Source organism: Primulina huaijiensis, chromosome 6, assembly GCF_012295235.1.
Source record: "Primulina huaijiensis isolate GDHJ02 chromosome 6, ASM1229523v2, whole genome shotgun sequence".
Taxonomy (NCBI): Eukaryota; Viridiplantae; Streptophyta; class Magnoliopsida; order Lamiales; family Gesneriaceae; genus Primulina; species Primulina huaijiensis.
The window spans coordinates 11531889-11556085 of NC_133311.1; the positions used below are offsets into that span (position 1 = coordinate 11531889).

The 24197-nt window shown below is 34.4% G+C and overlaps 2 protein-coding genes and 1 long non-coding RNA gene across 5 annotated transcripts; 1 reads left to right on the top strand and 2 right to left on the bottom strand.

Annotated features, from left to right (window-relative positions):
* Window positions 1-3620: 3620 nt before the first annotated feature.
* LOC140979724 (uncharacterized) lies at window positions 3621-4447 on the bottom strand. Its single transcript, XR_012175797.1, has 2 exons — window positions 4095-4447; window positions 3621-3816 (listed from the first exon to the last, which is right to left on the bottom strand). It is a non-coding gene; the product is annotated as an uncharacterized lncRNA (long non-coding RNA).
* A 9748-nt stretch (window positions 4448-14195) lies between these two features.
* LOC140979557 (phosphopantothenoylcysteine decarboxylase-like) lies at window positions 14196-16644 on the top strand. 2 transcript variants are annotated; one of them, XM_073444998.1, is made up of 3 exons: window positions 14196-14324; window positions 15431-15823; window positions 16231-16644. In XM_073444998.1, exons 2-3 carry the CDS (start codon window positions 15479-15481, stop codon window positions 16462-16464), a joined length of 579 nt encoding a protein of 192 aa, XP_073301099.1. In that variant the 5' UTR covers window positions 14196-14324; window positions 15431-15478; the 3' UTR covers window positions 16465-16644. The 2 variants fall into 2 exon arrangements, with proteins under 2 accessions (XP_073301099.1, XP_073301100.1); XM_073444999.1 differs by lacking the exon at window positions 14196-14324 and having other exon boundaries at window positions 15247-15823.
* A 1687-nt stretch (window positions 16645-18331) lies between these two features.
* Window positions 18332-23627, bottom strand: LOC140979478 (mediator of RNA polymerase II transcription subunit 19a-like). 2 transcript variants are annotated; one of them, XM_073444883.1, is made up of 8 exons: window positions 23449-23627; window positions 22031-22100; window positions 21293-21370; window positions 20182-20471; window positions 19774-20001; window positions 19482-19538; window positions 19226-19365; window positions 18332-18713 (listed from the first exon to the last, which is right to left on the bottom strand). In XM_073444883.1, exons 3-7 carry the CDS (start codon window positions 21321-21323, stop codon window positions 19315-19317), a joined length of 657 nt encoding a protein of 218 aa, XP_073300984.1. In that variant the 5' UTR covers window positions 21324-21370; window positions 22031-22100; window positions 23449-23627; the 3' UTR covers window positions 18332-18713; window positions 19226-19314. The 2 variants fall into 2 exon arrangements, with proteins under 2 accessions (XP_073300984.1, XP_073300983.1); XM_073444882.1 differs by lacking the exon at window positions 23449-23627 and having other exon boundaries at window positions 22031-22149.
* Window positions 23628-24197: the final 570 nt, after the last annotated feature.

Consider the following 24197-nt stretch of genomic DNA (forward strand, 5'->3'; position numbering starts at 1 on the left):
GGGTCCTTGTACTCACGTTTTTGGGAAAAGTTTAATGTTTGCTTTGGAGTTTGATGTCATGGTTTAGTGCAAGGATTATCAAGGTCGAGTCAGGGGAAATTTTAGAATGTCCTAAGAAATGATTGAGCTTGAGAGTAACCATGATAAGTACGTCTAAGCTATGCAAGTTATGTATGCAGCTTCATGTTAGTACGTGCAGCAGCGACGGCCCCGATCGAAGTCCAACGAATCCCTCAACGCCAAGTAAGTATGTATGACGTGCAAGAAAATATTTTAAGGTATGCTAAATGTTTTGTGACCAAATTATGTTTAGGATTGAAAAGCGTTAAATTATGAATGGGGACCAATCCGCCCGTTAAATTATGAATGGGTTTAGATGGTGATTGGAAATCGTTAAATTATGAACGGGGACCAATCAGCCCGTTAAATTATGAACGGGGATCTCATGTATGTGGCAGTGGATACGTCCCTGTCAGTCCAGTACTGTGGTTTAGTCTGATCAGGCGTTTATTATGTATGGGTCACTTGCTTTGAATCATACCTCTACGAAAAATGATGAAGTTATGTATGTTCAAGTATGTTCAAGTATGCAAGCATGTTAAAAAAGTTTATGTTGACGGCACGTCTAATTATGTACGTACGTATGTTCAAGTTCATTTTGCAAGTTCAAATTTCAAGTATGTATGTCTTATTTTAAAGTTGCATGTGGTTTTATTATGTATTACTTGCTATTCCAGTTTATACGTGTTGAGTCTTTAGACTCACTAGACTTGATCGATGCAGGTGAGGATGTCTATGAGGAGACAGGAGGTGGCGACCAAGGAGCAGGCTTGGACTGAGCGGGAGGCTAAACCCGAGGACCGCCCACGTCATTTTTAATATTTTTATGCAAGTTTAAATTTACTCTGATTTTATGTTTTGATGCGAGATGTTTTGAACAAGCTTTTCTTTTAACAAAATTTTTATTGGTGATGGATGATTCCAAAGATATTTTTATGAACGATGAGTTGACGACCGTATAGATGTTTATATTTAAGAAAATTTTTAATTCTTCCGCAAATTTTAAGTAGAAAAAGTACGGTACGTCTCAAATGAAGACACTGATCCCAAGAGTCAATCTCTTGAGACAATCTTTGAAGAAGAATCTTCGAAGTCCCCACCTCTTCAGTCAAAAACTGAAGACTCTTCTATTCTTTCTCCACCACCGGTCAAGTTTGATATTCCAAAAGATGTCTCTCCCATTCTTCCTGGTTGCGAGGGCACCACCGGAGCATCTGACATGGAAAATGTGGAGATGGACAACAAAATTGAAGACTATCGGTTGGAACCAAATAATAATGAAGCTGGACCTTCGCACACCAATGCTCAAATTGAGGTCAATTCACAGTTTTCAGAGGTCAATTCTGAAGGTTTGTTATTCCAAAGATGTTTCTCCCATTCTTCTTGGTTGTGATGGAACCACCGGAGCCCATGACATGGAAAATGTGTATATGAACAACAAAATTGAAGATCGGTCGGAACCAAATGATAATGAAGCTGGACCTTCGCACACCAATGCTCAAATTGAGGCCGATTCACACTTTTCAGAGGTCAATTCCCATGGTTTGATATTACAAAAGATGTTTCTCCCATTCTTCTTGGTTGCGATGGAACCACCGGATCCTATGACATGGAAAATGTATATATGAACAACAAAATTGAAGACTTCGCACACCAATGCTCAAATTGAGGCCGATTCACACTTTTCAAAGGTCAATTCCGATAGTTCGCAGCCTCATGTTCGACTTTGATTCTCGCCTGATGGCCTCAAGTGTTGGTGTGTGTGATATTCACCAAGCTGTGATCTGAAATGTGTCTAAACTCAAACTAGACATCAAATTATGCATAGATGAATTCAAATCTTCAAAGAAGCATACTGACAATGCAATAGTCGCATTGTCAGGACAGTTAAGTCAAATTGAATGGATAAAGATTTGGGGCTCGTATTGACAGTCTTCAGGCTACTCTTGGCACCCAACTACAAGAAATGTTGGATCATTTTCAAAAGTGTGATGCCAAAAAGGGGGAAGAACAAGAAGACAAAAAGTGGACAGATAGAGACAGGATGAAGCTAAAAGAAGAGCAGCTGAAGATGAGAAGAAAAAGAAAGATTAACCTAAGAGAGGTGGTAGATTAAGAGGTGGTCGAAGCTCCTAGTTTAGGAGGTAGTATAGGCTTTACTTTCGTACAAATAGGTGTATAAGGTTTTTTTGTCTTCCTTCTACATTGTAACAATAAAATTCATTATCTCAATGAAATTCAATTTTTCTTACATGCATATGATGTTTTGGGGCTTAGGTTTTGTCATCATTAAAAAAGAAGAAATTGTTAGATTCATTAGTTTTGGTGAAAATAAAAAATGACTTATTGTACTAAGTTAAGTTGCCTTTTTATGCATTACAAGTACTCAACCGTTCTATTGAAGATTCAGAAGAAGTCGTTCAACCGGTCGAAACAGATTATTTGATCTATTTGACCGCTCGAGCTTACAAGTCTGTGGCATAAGACACTCAACGGAAGCATATTTGAAAAGCGATTGAGTAAGATATCCTCAGATTCAAGCCACAGAATATACAAGGATTCTACCTGTTTTATCAGAAAAGTTAGTGGACTGATCATGGACTACAAACAAGACATCAGAATATCAGAATTTTTTCCTAAAAAGACATAGCTCAGAGACAGTTATTAAATGCCAAATTGCTCATTCATTGAAGTGTTCTTATGAATCAAGAAAGGACAGTGAAAACATTGCTTTTGCATTAATGAGCTACAGTCAAACGTTCAACGGGCAAATGAAAAGAGCACTAGAAATAGAGGATAGCAAGAAAAGTTTCTATCGACGTAGCATAATTTGACATACATTCGAAGCAATTTTTCAAGTTTGCATTTTCTGAAAATTTTCTAAGCACCCTTCACACTCATACCAACTACTGCTCAACGCCCCTCTCTTCAAAGAACATCCTTCAAATCATCAAGGATCAACTAGGTTTTCTGTCAACTATTCAACCATTTTCTGTCTAGACCGTTTCAGAAGTTGCTCGATAACTTGAATCTAATGCTTCATTCTTTCTATATATTTTGTATTGTATTGGTTGTTATCAGATTTGTTGTCTTACATCATATGCAGTTGATAAGTCATAAAGTCGAAGCGGGTTGTTACAAAAATTTGCAAAACCAAAGTTTTCTAGTAAAATACTTCTTAAGTGAAAGAAAGATGACGTAGGAGTTTGAGTGTCCGAACATCCATAAAAATTCTTGTGTTTCATTTACTGCACTTATTTATTTTATTGTTTGTTTATATTTGAGTATAAAAGTATCATAAAAAACCTCGGTCCGTTTTTCGCACTATTTGTGGTCCAACCGTTTTCAAGAACTGAAAAAATCAGGTCTTGTATAGCTAACTCTATAAAGACCAGTTGCATTATTTAAAAAGAAATTTTAAAGTGTTTATTCACTCCTCTAAACACATCTCCAATCCTGACATAAACTAACAGCTTTTAATCATATCTTTACAACAAAATTTGATTATGGTCTAAAAAAATTGATGTTTATAAATATTTATTTTAAATAATAAATGCACAAAAAAAATAATTATTTATTGAACAATCATACTAAATAATTAAACAAAAAAACAAGGCGTGTTTGGCTGTTTTTTCTGTCCATAAAACTAGTCTCTCCATTTCTGGATCAGTACAAGTCGCTGACCAGGCGTTTGTGGCGGTTGTAGTGCTTCTCCATCAACACCCTCGAAGCTCCTTCCACGCTACTATGCCATGTCTGCTCAAAGTAAGTAATTTGGACCCATTTCGAGGCGCAGGGTTCAAAGAAATTTAACATATTAGATTCATCTGGCCTTTGGTCAAAATTGAATTTGAAACAAATGTTAGATGAAAAGACCACAAATTGATAATATGATCAAAAACCCAATTCAGACAACTGATGAAACCAATAAAAGTACCCCAAGAATATTCAGTTTGCATCACCAGACCAACACCAAAAAATAGAAGATGTTCTCTTAAGCACGATCGAGAGTATATATAGATTTAACTCCATACCTTTTCGAGTGCAGCGACTATGGATTTGGTTTTGAGCTCCCTCAACCTCATCTTGCACTTACCCACGGCTCCGAATCGACGAAAGAAGGTCGCTGGTTTCCGGGGAGGAAGAAGTGTGTTCCTCTGATCAGCTGGTGCTGAAGCAGTCGTGATGTTCTTTTTCAATCTTATAATCTCCATCTTTTTACGCGAAACTTTGGGCTTTGGTAGGGAACCCACCTCCGCGAACTTGGTAAGAAGCCGGTCCGAGGATGATTTCGGTACATGCTGGACTCTACCGATGTTGGGATTCGCATTTTCCATAACAGATTGGATGTGGTTTTGGTTGAGAGTTCTGGAAATGGTGATCTTTTGGGAAATGAACCGTTGTGTATTGTTCATATATATTATATGGTTTGAATAAGGGAAGCACTGGAATATAGCCGTTGGTCATGAATGCTACTGGGCTGTCTGGCCACCTGTTCTTGGAACTTTTTTGCTAAATATTACATTTTAGCCCCTGATTTAAAAATATATTATTTTTTGGTGGTTTAACAATTTATGATTAATCATGGTGTGGTCGGAGATGAAGTTGATTCCAACAACCCATATGTTTGGACAAGTATTAATTACTTATATGCCATTAACTTTGAAAAACTAAAACAAGATGTTTGGACAAGTAAAAAATTGGATTCGGATTTGGATTTGGATTTGGATTTAGAATTGAATTTTAAATTCATGATTTGGAATATAATTTTGGTTTGTGGTAAAAAATCCCAACACAACCTGTAAGGTAAAACTGCCCAGCACAACATGACATGTTAAAAAAAACCAATACAACCTTGTAGGTAAAAAAATCCATTACAGTCTAGCAGGTAAAAAAGCCCAACATATCTTGGCCGTTAAAAAAACCCAGCACTGCCTAGCCAGTTATAAATCCTAGTACAACCTAGCACTTTACAAATCCCAATGAAGCTCGTCAAATTACAAAGTCCGACCAGCTCGGCACTCAAAGATCATCATAGTCTGACAAATGACAAAGCCCAAATCTGCTTGGCAATTACATAGCCCAACTAGATCGGCACAATCAATCGCCCGACCTTCTCAGTACATTATATGTCTAACGAAGCTTGGCAAATTACAAAAGCCTGTCCAGTTCGGCACGTCATAATCCCAAAGAAGCTTGAAAATTAAAAAAGCCCGACCAGATCAGTATCTTATAAGCCCAACGAGGCTTGGCAATTAAAAAGGCCGACTAGTTCGGCACCTCATAAACCCAACGAGGCTTGGCAATTAAATAAGTCCGACCAACTCGGCACCTCATAAACCCAACGAGGCTTGGCAATTTAAAAAGTCCGACCAGCTTTACACCTCATAAGCCCAACGATACTTGACAAATAAAAAAACCGACCACCTCTGCACCTCATAAGCCCAACGAGGCTTGGAAATTTAAAAAACCCGACCACCTCGGCACCTCATAAGCCCAACAAGACTTAGCATTTAAAAAAGTCGGACCAGCTCGACACCCCAATAATCCCAACTCTGCTTGGAAAATGCATAAGCATGACCAGCTCGGCACTCAGTAAGTCCAACTCTTCTTGGCAAACATATAAACCCGACCTCATGCTCGGCACTCAATAAGGTCAACTTTGTTCGGAAAATACATATACCCGATCTCGCGCTCGACAACATTGATTGGAATTTTTTCTATAGCTCATTATTCAAGCTCGGTTTTTAGCAAATTATTCTATATATATATTTATTCGACGTCAGGTTTTAGCATATTACTTTCTATAGGTCTTTCTTTGAGCTCGATTGTTAGCAGATTATTCTATATTGCTCTTTATTTGAGCTGGTTGTTAGCATGTTATTCTCTATGGCTCTTAATTTGAGCTCGACTTTCAGCAGGTCTTCATCTACAACTCTTTATTTGAGTCTGGCTTTCAAACAAATATGATAATCATTATATGAAACAATGTTTTTGTCCGGAGTCTTAATCATGTATGGTCTTCTCCGATACATATTATCTCTCTGGATCTCTAAGGACTTCTCACGATAATTAATATTGTCTTGGGCTTGGTATTATACTTAGTTTGTTGGTCTCGAAATCTTGATCCGACTTATTCAGTAATATATCCATTTTTGGCTTTCTATCAACTAAGCATGAAAGATTATTTGATTATCTACTCAATATCTTATGACAATATGAGCCACTTTATGTGGCACCCCTCAAAAAGCTCATTCAATAACAAACACTCAAAATAGATTATTACATACAACTAGAATATTATCTTACATACTTTAAAATATAATTTCATTTACTTAAACGTTTCTCCATCATTTCACTCGTCGTCACTTTTTCGGAGGATATTGATGATATGGTAAAAATCATATCAAATCTCTAATTATGTTTTAGAGATATCGAAAAATATTACATGCATCTGCACATATCTAATTTTCATATACCGCAAAATTCTATATTAACAAGGATTCTACGCCTATAAATAAAAGGCTTCTAACTTTGATCGAGATACACTTTTCAGGCGTCTTTTACATTTCTTTCATACGCTATTTACATGCAATTTCAATACTTTTTCCTCAAAATACTATACTGACTTGAGCATCAAAGTGATTTTACCTCTAGACGGAGTCATCTTACCCATTTTCTTTTATACACAGCTATATTCTGTGGTGGTTCGGTTCGATTTTATTGAAGAAAACGGTATGTGATTATCGATTAAAGGTATTTTATGGGGGAATTTTTTTAATTGCATCGTATTTTAAATAAACTACTAATGAATCTGGAGTAGGTCTCTTGTGAGACGGTCTCACGAATCTTTATCTGTGAGACGGGTCAACCCTACCAATATTCACAATAAAAAATAATACTCTTAGCATAAAAATTTATATTTTTCCATGGATGACCCAAATAAGAGACATGTTTCACAAAATACGACCCGTGATACCGTCTCACACAAGTTTTTGCCATGAATCTAATCTTTCAATTTTATTAGAGTTTTCAAATATATTGATAATTTATTTTATATAATCCATGTAAATTAATTTATTTAGATAGAAAAACATGATAAATTTAAACGACTGATCAGGCAATAATTCTCTTTACCTCCTTTACTTATTAATATATGTATCGCGGGCAATTTTTTTCCTCTTATGTTCATTACAGAATACGCATAAAGAGCCATTTACTTAAGAGAAGGAAATGAGCCTAGCTTAGTGCAGTTATATCCATCAAGTTGAAAGATTGGATCTCATACAAAATCATTAATGTCATGAGTTTTTTAACAATGTTCGCGAGCTACTTAATAGGTTCGAAATATATTTATTTAATATAGATTATATTATATATTAATAAAATATAAAAAATTACGAACAATCAAACAAAATAGTATTGGCTCGAGTTGAGCTAAGGAGTTTGAACATATTTGAGTGGTTTGAATTCAATAATTTCGAATACGAATCAAATATTTTTCGAATTTGACTCGAGTCCTTTACACTCCTTGAAACGACCTCGATTTTTTTTTTCAAAAACTCGAAAATACTAATTAAAATAACTTAACATTTTCATAAATCATAATAATGTAACATTTGATTCTCAAGTGCATGAAATTATCCCTAAATCATCAACTACCAAAAATCCTACGTCGACCTTTTAAAAAGATCAACTAACATAAAATAAAGCATAAAAAATATCTCTAATAAATCATTAACGATAATACTTTAAATCTTTTATCTAACAAGCTAGTGAGGAAACATAAAGGTACCTCGGGAGTGTACTGCAGCACTCGATCCACTCAAGCGTCAACGCCTCTTATAAATCATCAAATCCTGCATCATACAAACCTAGTGAGTCTAATGACTCAACACATTCTAAACATGAATAACAAATAATACATATACATTCACTTACATTTAAAAATCATACTTTTATTTAAAATAGCTTTTGAAAATAAATAAACCATTTAAAATCATATATCGTAAAATCATTTTAATCGTAAAGCTTTCAATCCTTTATCATTTTGGGTCAATTTGGATCCTCGAAAGTGACTAGCCTTTATCATTTGGTCGACAGATCAGTCTTTAGCTCTACATGGTCCATGGGGGTGGACATTAGGCTCCACCGTGGAAATACGATCCGTCGGGTTCCCTCGGGGGCCTTCTCCCATAGACGGACTCCCTCTGGGGTCTTTTCCCAAAAATGGGCTCCCTCTGGGGTCTTTTCCAAAACGGTCTTCCTCTGAGACCTTTTCCCTCACGACATCCCCACAAAATTGTAAGCTCACCGTATCTTCTTAAAACGGATCCCCCACAGTATATATCATTTGTCACAGTCAATTCACATCCCTCAAAATATTTTTCATTTTTATTTTAAAATCATAAAACATCATAACTTTCCAAAAATCGCATTTTAGACAGTAAAAATTGCATAACTTTACCATAAATCATAAAATATCTTATTTTCATCAAAATCATCATTTTAAATCATAAAATATCATTTAACATGCGTTATGACCCCTTCGGGATGCTGCCAAGATTTTTCGTAATACCTAAGTATAAAATGACCGTTTTAGCCATAGACATAAAAATTCTCGATTTTGAATTTTTCTTACTTTTAATGACATGGGCTTATTTCAAATAATTATTTAAGTTTAAATATAATTTTTCATAATTTTTATTCAGCTTAATTCGAGGCTTTTCAATTAATTCTTTAATTAACGATTCGTGAGGCGTTTAATTCTCGAATAAATTCAAAACTTAATATTTTCTTCCTAAATTTTAAACATAACCTTTTTATTACCTAATCTACCCTTGTAAGCCATGAACCACACACGTGGACCCATGGTTCCAATTTTTTATTCTTTAATTCTTATTTTTTGACCCTTATAAGAAGACACCAAGCCATCTCACGATTTACTCGAGCCACGGTCGAGCCACCTCAAGCCAGACCCTAGCCAACTCGTTTATGGACCCTACTGACCAGCCTCAAGCCCATGAACTAGCCCTTGGCCCATGTTAAAGCTTGCTGCCCTAGAACCTTTGGTGTGTGCGTGAGCTTTAGGTGTATTAGGACTCCTAGTTGCCTTAGGACTCTACTAGCCCTTAACCACTAACCACCCACGACCCTTACTGACCCTAGACAAGTCCCAGACCCGAGCCACCCCCAGCCGAGCCCTTGAGCCACGCAGCAAGCCGGTGCAATGATATAGGTGGATTCTACGTGTTTTTCATGTCATGTGATGTCCCATTGTGTTGCATTTATCGTTTAGATTGCATGCGTTTTGTGTTATTTTGGCATAATTTATGTTTTCTTATTGCTCATGAGGCACTTGGTTAAAAATGCAGGTAGTTCGTAAATAAACTGAAAATAATGGGAAAAAGTCGAGAGCTATCCGCCCGGGCGCACATTTATGTCCGCCTAGGCGCCTGCAAGGTGTGAGAAAAAGAATTTTTGCGAGAGTCATCCGCCCGGACGGAAACTTATGTACGCCCGGGCGCGTCGAATAAAAAATTAAAACAAGATCTGCGAAGGCCATCCGCCCGGGCGGAAACTTATGTCCGCCCGGCCGCGTTTGTAATTTTGGAAAGATTCTTGGCCGATTTCTTCCCTTATTTCTGAATGGAAAAGGATATGGAAGGGGATTGGACGAAAATTAGGGATCATTCAGTAGCCAAGGAGCCAAGGATGAGAGAAAAGCTCGGAGAAAGTGCTTGGATTGAAGATTCGAAGATTTCCGGGCACCATTCTTCTTGTTTTTCGTCAAATCTATTATTTCTAATTTAGTTTTTATCCTTTAAACATTGTTGTGTTTATTTTTACTATGAATTCGAGTAGCTAAACTACAATATTTGTTGGGATTTAAGGGGATCCTACCCCGAAACTGATTTAGTTAATTCGTATTTCAATTGTTGGTTTATTCTTGATTATGCTACCGTTTTCATTATAATTATAAGAGTATAGATAACTTTAATAATCATCTTTTATTGCGAGTGAGTTCGAGAGAATAGCTTGTGATAAGAACGAGTAGAATAGTCCGTGGATCTACAATTTACATAGACATATGAAATTGGATACGCGCCGATAGTCATAGTCCGGTCGGGCGAAAACTAGGGGATTTCATATATCGATATGCGATTCACTCTTGATAAATAATTAAAGACATTTAATTACTTCACTGAGTAGAATTAGTTTGGCATAACTCGAGAGGGTGTGTTTAATTGAATAGGAAATCCTGTCGGAAGCATACATCACTATCGAACGAATTAATTAATTAACGAGGGGTAGGTGAACTGAAATTCCCAACAAATCCATTTCTCATCGAAATCTATTTAAGTGGTTTATAGTTTATTTTTCAGCATTTAATTCTTCATTTGTTCATTGAGTTTTATTTAATTTTGGTAGTCATAAACAACCATTCAAATTTCGTTGCTAAAGATTTGATAACTGAAAATAATAATTGCAAAATACAGTCTTCAGTGGAACGATACTCGTACTCGCGTACATTATACTATTACTTGACATCGTGCACTTGCGATTAATTTTCGAGCATACAAAACCATATTTTTATTGAGGATTCCACAGTGCAAGTTTTGCTCGATCATGCAACAAACAACGTTAACAATGCGCGAGACCCCCCTTACGTCCACAAGTTTCCTTCGCGTGGGCTCCTGCTTGAGCCATCACGAGCCATGTCCCTTCCTACCCCTCTCTGAACCATCCTAGGGTACCGACCATACCACCCAGCCCAGCCCAATATACTGAGCCATGTGTCCCCTAGCCCGTAACTTCCCTAAATCGTGCATGGGGAAGAGTCCTTGTTCAAGAGGACTCTTCATTGGCTGCTATACTCGAGTCCTAACCATGCTAGGACTCCTCCCTACCCTTGAACACCTCCCACACGAGCCCTTGGACGTGCCCTAGCGGAGCCCAGGCCCAGCCGCGTGATGGCATCCCTCAAATCCTAACCATGATCCACGGTTCTGGCTTAAAACCCTAGGATCCTCACCCCTCGCTCGTGCATGATTCCAGCTCTCATGTCGTGCTTAAATCACCTTTGTTTGAATCATAAAACATCATATGTTGGCAGCTTAACTATTAGAAATCATAATATTACATCAACAAGCGTAAAATCGTTAAAACTTTGAAAATACGTAACATGCCATAAAATAATCGAACACCAATATTTTTCATGCATAATCAATTAAAACATACATATTATGATTTGTATGATGTTTAAAAAAATTTAGAAAACGTGCCTTTGCGTTTAGAACGCTCGAATATAAGATCGTTGGCAAGGGTGCGAAGTTGGACGACCGGACGACGAAGACTCCTTGATTTTCTTCCCAACCTTTTTCTCGAAAATTTGATGTGTGAGAGAGTGAATTTTCGGCTGAATCAAGTGAATTATGGTGTTTGGGAAGCCTAGGTATCTTATTTATATTTTTAATTAACATGTTAATGGGCTTTGGTTTTGGGCATTTATGTTTAAGAGCAATTGAGTCTACTCAATTTGATTAAAATGGTGCCAATAAATCTTATTTAATTAAAACATATAAGTTTATAAAATTAGTTTCCCAAAAATAATATTTTTGATCTTTTAAAATTCCTTGTTTGTCCAAAACCAGCTTCCCGGGAAAAATCGAGCTCGACTCGTAAAATACATTTTTAGAAAAATTAAATCATTTTTAATCATATTAGGAAGCTTTGTAATTATTTAATGAAAAATAAATATTCTTGTCTTGGTCGTCTCCGGTCTCCTTTCGCCTATTATCGAATATTCGGGTAAAATCCTTCAATTTCATAAATTATGTCATATAATCATTTAATCATGCAATCATATCTTTAATCATTTAATAAATATCATGCAAGCATTTAAAATCAATTAAATAAAATAATTAAGCAATTTAAATAATTTGCATGCATGTGGTTTACGTAGATTTGATTTTCCGGACGTTACACTCCAAGCTATGTATCTTCATGTGTGCGCGTGTATATATATTTTGTATGTCGTCTAACTACACATTGACACATAACTATACCACGGATGCTACATATAAACGGCATTGTGACACCAGATATCTCGGTTTTATCCGGTGTTTTAAAAAGTATGGATTAAGAGTAAAACGTGAAGAAATTTTTTTATTCCGACAAAAGCATGAAATGTCGAATATTTTTTTTTTTTTGGGAATATTAAATCAACTTTTATTATTTTCTTTCATAAATTTAACTTTTAAATTATAAAATTTAAATATTAAATATTTNGTAATTTTTTTTATAGTAAAAAAAATTCTTAAATTTATACATCTATTCTTAATTTTTTATGTTTATGTATGCTCTTTTAGTTTATTAATTGATAAAATTAAAATTATAGTCCAAACTAAAAATATTTTTCCATGCTCAATTTCATACCAAACTCACTTAAAATTATTATATTTGAAACTTGACTTTCCTTGATCATCAAGCTTCGGAGTTTTGTTTAGAACTTCGGTATTATGAATTGCTAGCACAATGCTAAGGTTGAAGACTTAAAAGTGAAAAACTACAGAAGCACCACATGGACTCGGCTAGGACGACTTCTGAGTTGACGCCATAACTCGGCCGACGATTGTGTATTTAGCGCAACCGTGGCAGGCTGGCGGCTTAGCGAAGAAGAGTCCGGTTAGGCGATAGAAGATCCCCAAATCTACGAAAATTCAACCCTATATAACAAGAAATTACGTGAATCTTGCAATCCCGTTAGGAAAAAATAAAGTTCGCCAAAATCTATAAATTGTATTATATTTTACTGTCAAAATATGTTATTTACATTTTTATCTGCTAGATTTTGAAATATTAGATACTAAGAGTGAGAGGTAGTCTAATTAGCAAATCTCCATTTGCTAAATAAAAATGGTTGTTTTTAGCAAAATTGACGTATATTTTGCCAAACGTCATGTTATACAAATTCTATTCAGGGTAATGAGATATGAAGATATCACCCTCGTGCAACAGTTTTTTTTTTTTTATTATTATTATAACAGTCCCTATTTGAGACGATTTTGATTAAAACCTTAGTTTTTTAATCAAATTTGCGATGAAATTTGAATAAAACGTATGAGCGATTATTTTATAAATTCCGTCGCTGATTGAGTATTTTTTTGTAGTGTAGACTGCATATTTTGTCTGTTTCCTTATCAACTAAACGAATTTTATAACATAAAAACTCTTAAGAGACCGTCTCACATATCAATTTTGTGAGAATGTTATCCGATCTGATAGGACACGACTCATAAAAAAATATAAAATTTATGTAAAAAATATGACTTTTCATTGCAAATATGAAACATGTCGAGCTATCTCACGTCTCACAAAAGACTTACTTATTTCCTAAAACCTAACCAACTGATTATTATTGTTGGAAAAACCCAAAATCGAACAGGTTTTTGTGAAAATCATACAAAATCGAATTGATTTAAAATGGATAAATCATATTAAACGATTTTTTTTAAAAAAAAGAAAGGCTAAAGGTTAAATAAACAAGAATATAAGCTAAAACTCACACATCATAGCAAAATATATTATAGATATTTAAAATATTTTTTAAGCCTATTTAAAAATTAATATTGTTAAAAAAATTATTATTATTTTAAAAAATATTGGTTAATTTTGTTAACCTTTCTTTAAAAAAATAAATCAAACTGGACCGTTTTAGCTAACTTAATTAGTATTGTTGAAAACCGAATTTCCAAATTAACCGAACTAAAATTTTAAATTAATTCGATTTAGTAGGTCAGGTTAACCAAAGACTCAATTTTAATAAGAGTGGGTCTCATATGAGAGCGTCTCACGGATCTTAATCTGTAAAACGGGTCAACCTTCACAATAAAAAGTAATACTCTTAGCATAAAAAATAATATTTTTTCATGTATGATCCAAATAATAAATATGTCTCACAAAATATGACATGTGAGTCCGTCTCATACAAATTTTTATCATTTAACAATCAGACGGCTAAACAAAAATACTAAATACCCCAACTTCTCGNTAAATACGTCTCACAAAATATGACATGTGAAACAGTCTCATACAAATTTTTATCATTCAACAATCAGACGGCTAAACAAAAATACTAAATACCCCAACTTCTCGTGTTCCCGCCGAAACTAAGCATATTCTCAAATAATTTCGTGGCTTCAAATTGTCTCTCCCAGCGCGAAGATTTCGATCGCATCCTCTCGAGACATGTTCATCTCCCTGTAAGAGCTTTAAATTTGATTTTTTATGATCTACGCTCAATTCGGTGCCCTAATTTCTGGCGTTATCGACAATTACGTGCTGTTTGCTGCAATTTGTTCATTGTTTCCTGCTGGTATTATGTAAAAGTCTGCATCTTGGATGTTTATGATTTCTCTGTTCTCGATGTTTGTGTAAACTTTGATTTCAGCTAGCGATCTTCGTCTACTATGCGTAATTCGTCGAGATTTAACTGAAGTGAAGCAGCGATGTCTGTTTGTTCCTTTCTCTTTTTCCTCCAAGTTTTCCTGATCAGCTGGTCTCGATGAAGTTAAAGTGAAGCAGCGATGTCTGTTTGTTCCTTTCTCTTTTTCCTCCAAGTTTTCCTGATCAGCTGGTCTCGATGCTTTATAATTTTAGGCTAACTGCAGAATATTACATTAAAGTGTTTTATAATAAATATTTATAAATAAATTGAATATCTTTGTTATCAAATAAAAAAAATAATTGAATTAGTGTATATGTTGTGAAATTTCAAATTTAAATTATGCCACTCTTCTAAGTTTTATTATCGATTTTATAATTTATTTTATGCGTAGTATATAATTTACTACAATATCTAATTAATATAAAGTAGGTAGATTAAATATTTATTAAATTAAATTAGTTATTCAAATTAATCACATTAATTATTTAATTACTTAAATTCAAATTTAATATCTAAATATATTAATAAACTTATAAAAGATATTTGATAGGATAAAAAAATTGTTGTATATAAAGTAGCAGGGTGGTTGAGTTATGTATTCTCTAATTAGTGTCTATTGATGTTAACATCAGCATTTTGAAGACAATACGACCATCGATTCCTTGCCATTACAAATGGATATATCTTTCTCTATTCCTCATCAACTAAGTGACAGTGTAATGATATCTTAGAATATGTTTAAGGATCACTTATAATGGATTCAACATAATGTTTGCACAAATAAGTTAACAACTTTTCTTTCTCACTTTCTTCTTTTTGGCCGCGGAACATAATGTGTCCTGACATGTCTTTTCTATAGGTTCATTGTTTGGTCAAGAGCCATACTTCATCTTCTTTAATCTGCTATGCTTTGTGCTTCAGATCGTCAGTGGTCTACTGGGATTTTTGTTAACTGGCACTGAATAGCTTATGGCTCATCCACAACTTGCAAATGCTGGAAAAAAGCCACTACAAATTAACAAGATTACAAGAAGACCTCGTGTACTGCTTGCCGCCTGTGGGAGTGTGACAGCGGTGAAATTTGCTATTCTTTGCCAACAATTCCATCAATGGGCAGAGATTAAAGCTGTTGTCACTCAGGCATCACTGTATTTTACGGACATGAAAGCATTTCCTAGGGACGTCCCTCTTTATACTGATGAGCATGAATGGTCTAACTGGAAGAAAAAAGGCGATACTGTGCTACACATTGAGCTTCGCGAGTGGGCTGATATTATGGTAATCGCTCCTTTGTCTGCCAATACACTTGCTAAGGTAAATGAATTTGATAGAATATGTGCTTCTAATTAACTTAGCACATTGATACTTCAAATATTGTTAGTATAGGATGGATAGAGTGCTCGATCATATTCTAAATTTTATGGGTGATGGATCATGTGTGCTACCACATAGTTATGAGAAGTTCTCAAGTTGTAAGCTTTTTTGTAGTGGACTTCACATAATAAGGTGCTCGACTTGTCTTTCACTTTGAGCCGATGAGTAACTCTGTTCCTTATTGTGCATCGTGTTTCTAGTAACATGTGCCAGCAGCATGTATCAGCAACCTGCACATTAAAATAAACATCTTAAAATCTAGTACAACTTATTATGCATCGTGCTACTGCCTTTAATTAGACATAATATGTAATCCAGATATGTATTCTACTTTGGTCTTGTTGTAGATTGCTGGGGGATTGTGTGACAACTTGTTGACTAGCATTGTACGTGCGTGGGACTATACTAAGCCCATCTTTGTGGCCCCATCAATGAATGCTTCAATGTGGACACTCAGTATTACAGAGGAACAGCTCAAGTCAATTGATGAACTTGGAATTTCTTGTATCAGAGAGAATAATGGAGTAATGGCTGATATTCATAATATAAACTACAGTGTAAGACTCTTTGTAGGAACATGAGAATTCACTAATTAGCCAAGGTTCTCAGCAAAAAGCCACCATCAATATGAAAAGTGACCCTGCAGCCCAAGTTACTCATCTTCATCTGTAGCCTGATATTGATTGTTAGAGCTTGATTAGTGGATCCATCCCATGTTTTGAAGAATCTATTATCTTTTATATATGGAGTAATCTGAACCTGATGAACAGATGAAGCAATCCAAGAACTATTCTCAAAAGTTTTATTTTAAATTGAAAGTTCTAAACCTTATGAAGCATGGAAATCCAAGTTATATTTTGATTTTATTCTTTAAAAAGTGCCATTTTTTTATCCAAATAATTCATCTTTATTGGGTCTCTTATAACAGGGGCTATTTACATTATTCAACAAGTTCATGTCTGTAAGTTTGGGTAACCGAACAAATTATATTGAAATTTTAGGCATAAAAAAAGAAAAAAACATAGATATCTCAATTGTAGCCAACAAATTAGATTGAAATTTTACATAAAAAAAAAGAAAAAATGTAGATATCTCAATTGGTGATTAGAAGTGAGTACTAAATTTAATGTGGTCAATTAAACAAGTCCTCCCTGATCTCGGCAAACAATTTGCTCACTCAGGGAAGAGCCAATAGAAAGGAAAGAGGAAGTCTTTGCTCTGTCTTGCTTCTGCCTCTTCTTCGGAATGAGTCATTGGTATAATAGAGCTCTTGTGATACGGTCTCACAGATCTATTTATATGAGACAAGTTAATCCAATCCATCTTTAAAGTAAAAAATAATAATTTTAGCATAAAAATTTAATTTTTTTATAAATCAGGTTGAGTTGGAGATACGTCTCACAAAATTCACTCATTTGTAAAAAGTATATGTTAAAACAATTAGGAACGCAATGGTTTCACCTCGAACTTATTAAATCAGTTGTACCTATGACCACAACTCTTCATCTACTCCCTTTAATACGATGATTAAATTTAAATTTTTACCGTACAACGTAAAAAATTAGGTTCTGTTTGGACAAATACTTATAAAACGTTCTTGTAAAAGTGGTTTTTCAAAAATTATAAAATATTTTAAAAGTTGTTTTAATAATAAATGTGTTTTTGACAACTATTCTATAAAAAGTTTTTATAGTTAAAAATAATTAAAAAATTGTTTGAACAACTATTCTATAAAAATATTTTATCATAATTTTTTTCTCATTTTTCTTGTTTGCAATTCATTTGACCCGTCTTTTTTATTTTAAAAACATAAAAAAATATTTTAATTATTTTAACAAATATATACTTTTAAAAACATTTTCATAAACTTTTTACAAAATTTTGTCCAAACATAAATTTTAAATTTTTTTCTTTTATAAAATTCTAAAAACGCTTCTTGTCCATACAATAATGCCTCATTCACCAATTAATTTTATACCACAGAAAACTTTCTTTTAAAAACTAAATAAAATTGACCAGAGCTGCAATTCAAAACCTTCCCATAAGAATACGGCTCTCTATTGTTTAACAAAATGGAAATTACCATTTACTGCAACAAACAACGCCCGCTTCACCTTAAACATTGTAAAACACAATAATTATACAAAACAATCATATTTTCCCCTATACTTTTTCTGCCAATCATTTGAGTATTTATTTAATTTGTTTTTCCATGTTGCCACCACACTTATTCTAAATTTTTAGTTCAAAATAAGCCAAAAACAAAAATCCCTCCTCGGGGTTCTACTGGGAGGGCAACTTTCCACCGGCTTCAAAGTCCGAAGCCATATAAAATAGACAGCATGACACTAGCACCATTAATTTGCTCTATAGATTGGTCATGCAAAGAAAATTAGCAGCAGTCTTGGCTATCATATGGTCAATGCGAATACAAAGATGCTGAGGAAATGTAAGTATCAGCAGAACTACTTAGAGCACAATCTACAAAATTTACAATATCATGTCAAACCACCCAAATATACCAGACTATCTCTAACCAAACCCCGGCCAAAAATGTGCGATCAGACAAATAATACCCTTTCATGAAGTATATGTTATCGGCAGTTCAACTTCCATAGAATCGTACACAAACATCTCAACCTTCTTAATCTTGATTCCTAGTGCACACCTAAAAGCCAAATAATGAATTCTAAGTCTTTCTATAATCGTTACATGAATATGAGAGCTCTTGCTTGATGATTAATACAAGAACAAATCGTCTTCAACATTTTGTAAACTTCAGCAAGTGAATTCACCACCTTGGTAAACATTAGTAGGTCCAAATAAAGCTCTGCATAGAAAGAGAAATGCAAACATAGTTAAGAACCAGAGAGAAGTAAATTAAGACTACAAATATAGGGGTACCCTGTGGTCATGATGCCTAAAATTTTGAACTTCTATATAGACTAATCCGCGAGTCACAAAATACACTCTAAATGTACCAAGAGGTACATAGATCGAGATTCACTTTCTACACTATTTAGGCCTATGTACCATATAATATAATCAGATCAAGTAACTAAAGTTACTTAAAAGGGACTTATCTAAGTTATATCAGACGAAGGATCTGCAAAAGCAGAAAACTTTCTTCATTGTTAATAGGAAAATGACATAATTTCAGGGCAACTGAGTTTCCCTGTGGGTTCAACGATTTAGCAAAGATAGTAGAGCGAATTGAACCACCTCATATATAAATCAACATAAGAGGCCTTAAGAGCTCTCATTTGACCCCTAAACTGAAGACCCATATCATCAATGAATAAGATAAAACACAATAGGAAAATTAATAAAGTGGCTCTGTACCTCAGCTAATTACAATAAGGTAAGCAAAGATAGCACAAATTCTCAACTGCAACATCTGATGACAAAACTTAAAGACCATACACCATTTTTCAGCCTGCCGCTTTCACAGCTCCTGTTTCATCTATCTTTAAGCTCTTGTGCTGTAAAATTCAACAGCAAAAATATAAGGCGAATTACAATAGAAATGACTTTTATTCTGCTACATGAGAAAAAACACCCAACAGAAAGGAGATCAGACCATTTGTCCTTTTGTTACCTTACTCTTCTTGTGCTTATGAATGTCATTCTCTTCGTCCCCTTCTTGCTTTCTCTTCTGAAATGAGAACGTGCGTTCAGGCAGTAACCAGTTAAAGTCATTCACAAAGAAACAAAAAAAAAAGCTTATAGGAAGGCCTGGATCAGTAAACTGCAAAGAATTCAACCAAGGATTCTGGCACATAACAATAAATAAATTTCACTCCAAAAAATATGCATGTTACAGCCAAGTTTCTAAAGAACATTTTGCTAGAAAATTCAAAGCAGCTAGTGAAGAAAACAGTTTTTCTGACCTTCTCATGGTGTCTTTTTGAGTGATCATTGCCAGAATCATGATGGGCAGTTTTATCTTTTTTCTTCTCCTTGTCTTTATCTTTACTTCGATCTTTATGCCGATGTTTATGCTTCTTGTGCTCTTTATCTTTCTCCTTGTCTTTGTCCTTATGCTTTTTGTGCTTCTTCTCCTTGTCTTTAGACTCATTTTTAGATTTACCAGGAATTGTAGGAGCACCTTTATCCGACTACAGAACATGACAAACAGACAGATTAGTTTTCCCAATACAAAATGCATATTAACAGAAGGTAAAATAAAAAGGTTACAGTTAATGAGCTCAATTTTTTTATTCAAGTCAGAAAAGCTGAAGGACCACAATCAAGCAGTCCAATAAAATTTTATAGCTGCAATGCTAATAAGTACTCACAGAAGAAAGATCAACACGAGTTGTGTCCCTTAGCAGAAAGGCTTCCCTAAGAACATCTAAGTCAAAAGGTTGTATTCGTGTCTTAGAATCCTTTGATGAAGATGCATCTTGAATGAGCTGGCCCAATTGCATCCCCTCCCCTTTTCTGATTTCTGTATCTCCAACCACGTTATGGAGGTAGTGACTATCTGAAATTGACACCGGAAGCGGCTTCTTGCAGAAGAAATCATAGTGTGGCAACAACTTGTAATGACTTACAAGATCCACAGCACCTGTGAGTTCTCTAGGCCCTAATTCAATGAATAGGTACATATGTTAATTAAAAATATCAAAACATGATGATTCGAAACAATTTTCAAATCTAAAATATATTGCTGAAGAATCCAGACTGCTTTCAATAATCCTTTTGTTGAAAAGAAAATTAAAGCCATTAGAAAGATGCCACGAGATAAGCATCTTTGGCTCAATGACTTTCAAGGAATTAGATATCGGAAAGCACATGAAACTCTAGAAATAGAAAAAAAAAGGCACATTTTCTGATTGTAAACCAGTATCACAGTTACTTCTTTATGATCTTAAAAATGATTCCATGCTGGGAAAGAAAATGAAATAATCATTTCCATCCGCAATACTTGGCTCTTATAAAGTTTAAACCACCCCGACCATGACTTTCATATATCGCCTCTCATTCTCAAAAATAAACTTCCTACAAAAGAACATGTTATTTATCACAAGCTCGCTCTACATGAATACCAAAAAGCATGTTGCCAGGGTCTAGATTTCATTCCTCTACAATTTGATAGGATCTCTCTGCAATTGAAAGGGATAGGGTCTCAATTTTATTTTAAAATAAGAAATGTAAGGCTTTTGATAAACTGACATCTAGGAATGACAATAAGATCGTCTTCAACTAGTAAACATTAACTTTAAGGCTCATATATTTATCAAATTCAACAAGCATCATTCCAACAAAGACTCCTCTTAATTTCACTTGACAATGAATGAAAATTCAATTAATAATTTATTTGAATTCCTGTAAACAGGAAATCAAGGAGAATGAACAAGAGAAAGTTCCAAACCAACTCATGTGATATAAGCATGTATGTCTTACCTCTTCCAAACTTGTTAAAATCAGGATCCATATATCAGTGTCTTATACGGTAGTAGCACATTACTGCCAGGGATTGTACTGGAAATAATAATAAAAAAGTGTTAAACCTAAGAACCTACTGCATTTCAATTTCTTTGCAATTGTACAAAGTAATGTCATGAAAGCAAAGAAAACCAAAGAAAGAAACATTAAAACTTAACAGACCAATATCGTTAAGTTTCCGTTCCACGTTAAGTTCCCACACTAACACGGGATTGACAAAGACATTGTTTAGAGACGTGTTCAGTTAAAGAACTATGACAAGGGAAAAAAATGGATACTGTGTCAAAAAAGTGAAAATTAGAAGAAAAATTAAAGTTGAAATAATGGATCCCAAAGAATAAAAATGCTAAACACTGGTGCAAAATAAGATGGTGGTCAACATATAAAGAAATGGAAAAAGTATTAATCTGGCCATATGGTAGAGTCACTGGCCTAGAAAATTTGGTTAGAATCAGTGGGAGTGGAATTAAAGTCAAATGGTTATAAAGCAAAAATAAAAGGTTATAACAAATAGTGTGAAAATAAAAATGGTGGTCAAAGGATTAAGTCGAGAAAAAGTGTTACGCACAAGCGCTTTTATTTCCATATCTATTCTTTCTCATTTAGTTAGGAGAGGTGAGAGGTCCTATTATTATTTAGACAAATATGGTACTACATAAGCGTGTGTACACGTGGCATAAAGAATTATTTACATACCTCAACTCTTAAGGGGTACTTGCAAATTTTGATCTTACTCATGCACCACAACTAAAGAACCACCAACCACCTTGAGATACAAGAGATGAAAAGAGTCTGTTAATAAAAGCACAGGTCATAAAAAGCCAATTCAATTATGCATATATCAAGTAGTCAAGCATGAAACATGAAATGCTACTGCGCAGCCACCACAAAAAACTATAATTTGGAACTCATCATGATACCATCATGAGAATGATTAAAAAATTTGGCCGAGACAAAAATGGTTCTTCACCATGGCCATTTTAGTGGGGCCAGGGGCTGTGTACAATTCCACTTTCTCCTTCCCCTTTAATCATTTTTAGTAGCAAGGAGGGAACAGCAGCAAAGAAAAAGAACCTGAAGTTCAAAGTTTAATAAGGTATCCTAATCCTTCACTTCAAAAACATATTTCCTGATCTAAATTTGCATGTCATGTAGGAAACTGGGTAGATATACAACCTAATCCCATGCTCTTAGCCCGAGATTTATTCAGTTCTTTACCTTTCCAGTACTATTCTCATTACACAAATATTTACTTTCAATCAAATTCTTCCTTTTGATTTATTCAGTTCTTTACCTTTCCAGTACTATTCACATCACACAAATATTTACTTTCAATCAAATTCTTCCACTTTTTACTCTTATCTATTATTTGATAGGACTTATTTACTCAAAATAGTATGCTATGTAGCTCATTAAAGAAATGTTTTCCACCACTACTGGTTCTTCATGAAAAGTTTGAAGCTCATCCAGGTCAACAGTACAATCTTTTTAGCCAAATAGCACCTATTTGCTAATAGGTAGCTTGGGAGCTTTCATTTTAATCAATGGAAGCCATCAAATTTGTACTTAAATCTGTAGCTTTCAACTGCATCTATATATTAACCGTCCATTTGACCCATCCCCCAAACTAATTCCAAACAATTAGCAATTTAAATAATTTCCACAACCTAAATAAAATACCATGACGGATTCCACCTTATGCAGTTTAATAATTGGGGGAAAAATCCAAAACCAAATAAAATTTCACTTCGATAACAACACAATTGAAGACCTAAAACATTCAAAACTATATTTATACTCAAAACGAGATTATCATCACAGAAATTCAACATACCCGAAAACACACCTCGAGAAGCTCTTGGCCTAGTCACTTTCTTTGTTCAATTTCTTTAATAAACAAGTAAGGGTGAGCCTAAACCCGGCTTATTGGAAGTTTTTATTTAAAAAAAAAATCCAGGCACCGAAACCCTAATTCGAAACAGGGAAAACCCAAAGAAACAAAAAAATGCAACACACGCCCAACAGTGCAGGAAGATTACACTCCAAAATCACGAAAACACAAACCCAACACAACAAATCTTCAACGAATCAAGAAACGAGTAATCCCCGCATACCTCGGTGAACCAGAGACGAATTGGAGTAGTTGGGAGAAGAATCCGACGATGATCGCCCCTGCGCAGGGAATTGAACTGAAGTCTCAGGAAAAACGTGGGATTTAGCCAGTTATTGGTGCGGAAATTGGGACGGGATCTAGTCGGGGAAGGGGAGTTGGAGAGTCGCAGCTGGGGTTCTTATACAAAAGAACACGTGATGCCAACTGATCGGGTGGAGCTTCCTCAAGTCAATTTATTTCTTTTTCAGGAATTGGGATTTGAACAAGTTAATTGAAACTATATATATTTTTTATATATATTTAAGAATAAGTTTATTGTCAGGTGTTATGAATTTTTATCTATGAGACAGATCAACACAATCGATATTCACAATAAAAAGTAATACTCATAGCATAAAAAGTAATATTTTTTCATGGATGACCCAAATAAGAGATTCGACCCACGAAATTGATTCGTGAGACAATCTCACAAAAGTTTTTGTGATTCAACAATTATAATAGATCTAACATATTAAAAATTTTATACATTCAATAAATAAGTATCATCTTATTGATAAATAAACTTATCAGAGCTGTTAAAACCTATCAAGAACCTATGAATAGATTAAAACCGATACGATCGGTTCACCACTATTTTTATTTTAATTTTTTTTAACTTTTTATAGAATTTGATTCTTATTTTTTAAAAAAAATTATTTCTTATATTTAAAATTTTATTTTTATTTATATATATATAATTATTTGGTTTTT

Coding starts and splice junctions, on each gene's coding strand:
- LOC140979478 (XM_073444883.1), bottom strand. CDS start 21,323: ATGGATCCTGATTTTAACAAGTTTGGAAGAG. Junction 20,002..20,181: donor CTCGTGTTGATCTTTCTTCT/GTGAGTACTTAT, acceptor CATGTTCTGTAG/TCGGATAAAGGTGCTCCTAC. Junction 19,366..19,481: donor ATAAGCACAAGAAGAGTAAG/GTAACAAAAGGA, acceptor TGAATTTTACAG/CACAAGAGCTTAAAGATAGA.
- LOC140979557 (XM_073444998.1), top strand. CDS start 15,479: ATGGCTCATCCACAACTTGCAAATGCTGGAAAAAAGCCACTACAAATT. Junction 15,824..16,230: donor CTGCCAATACACTTGCTAAG/GTAAATGAATTT, acceptor GTCTTGTTGTAG/ATTGCTGGGGGATTGTGTGA.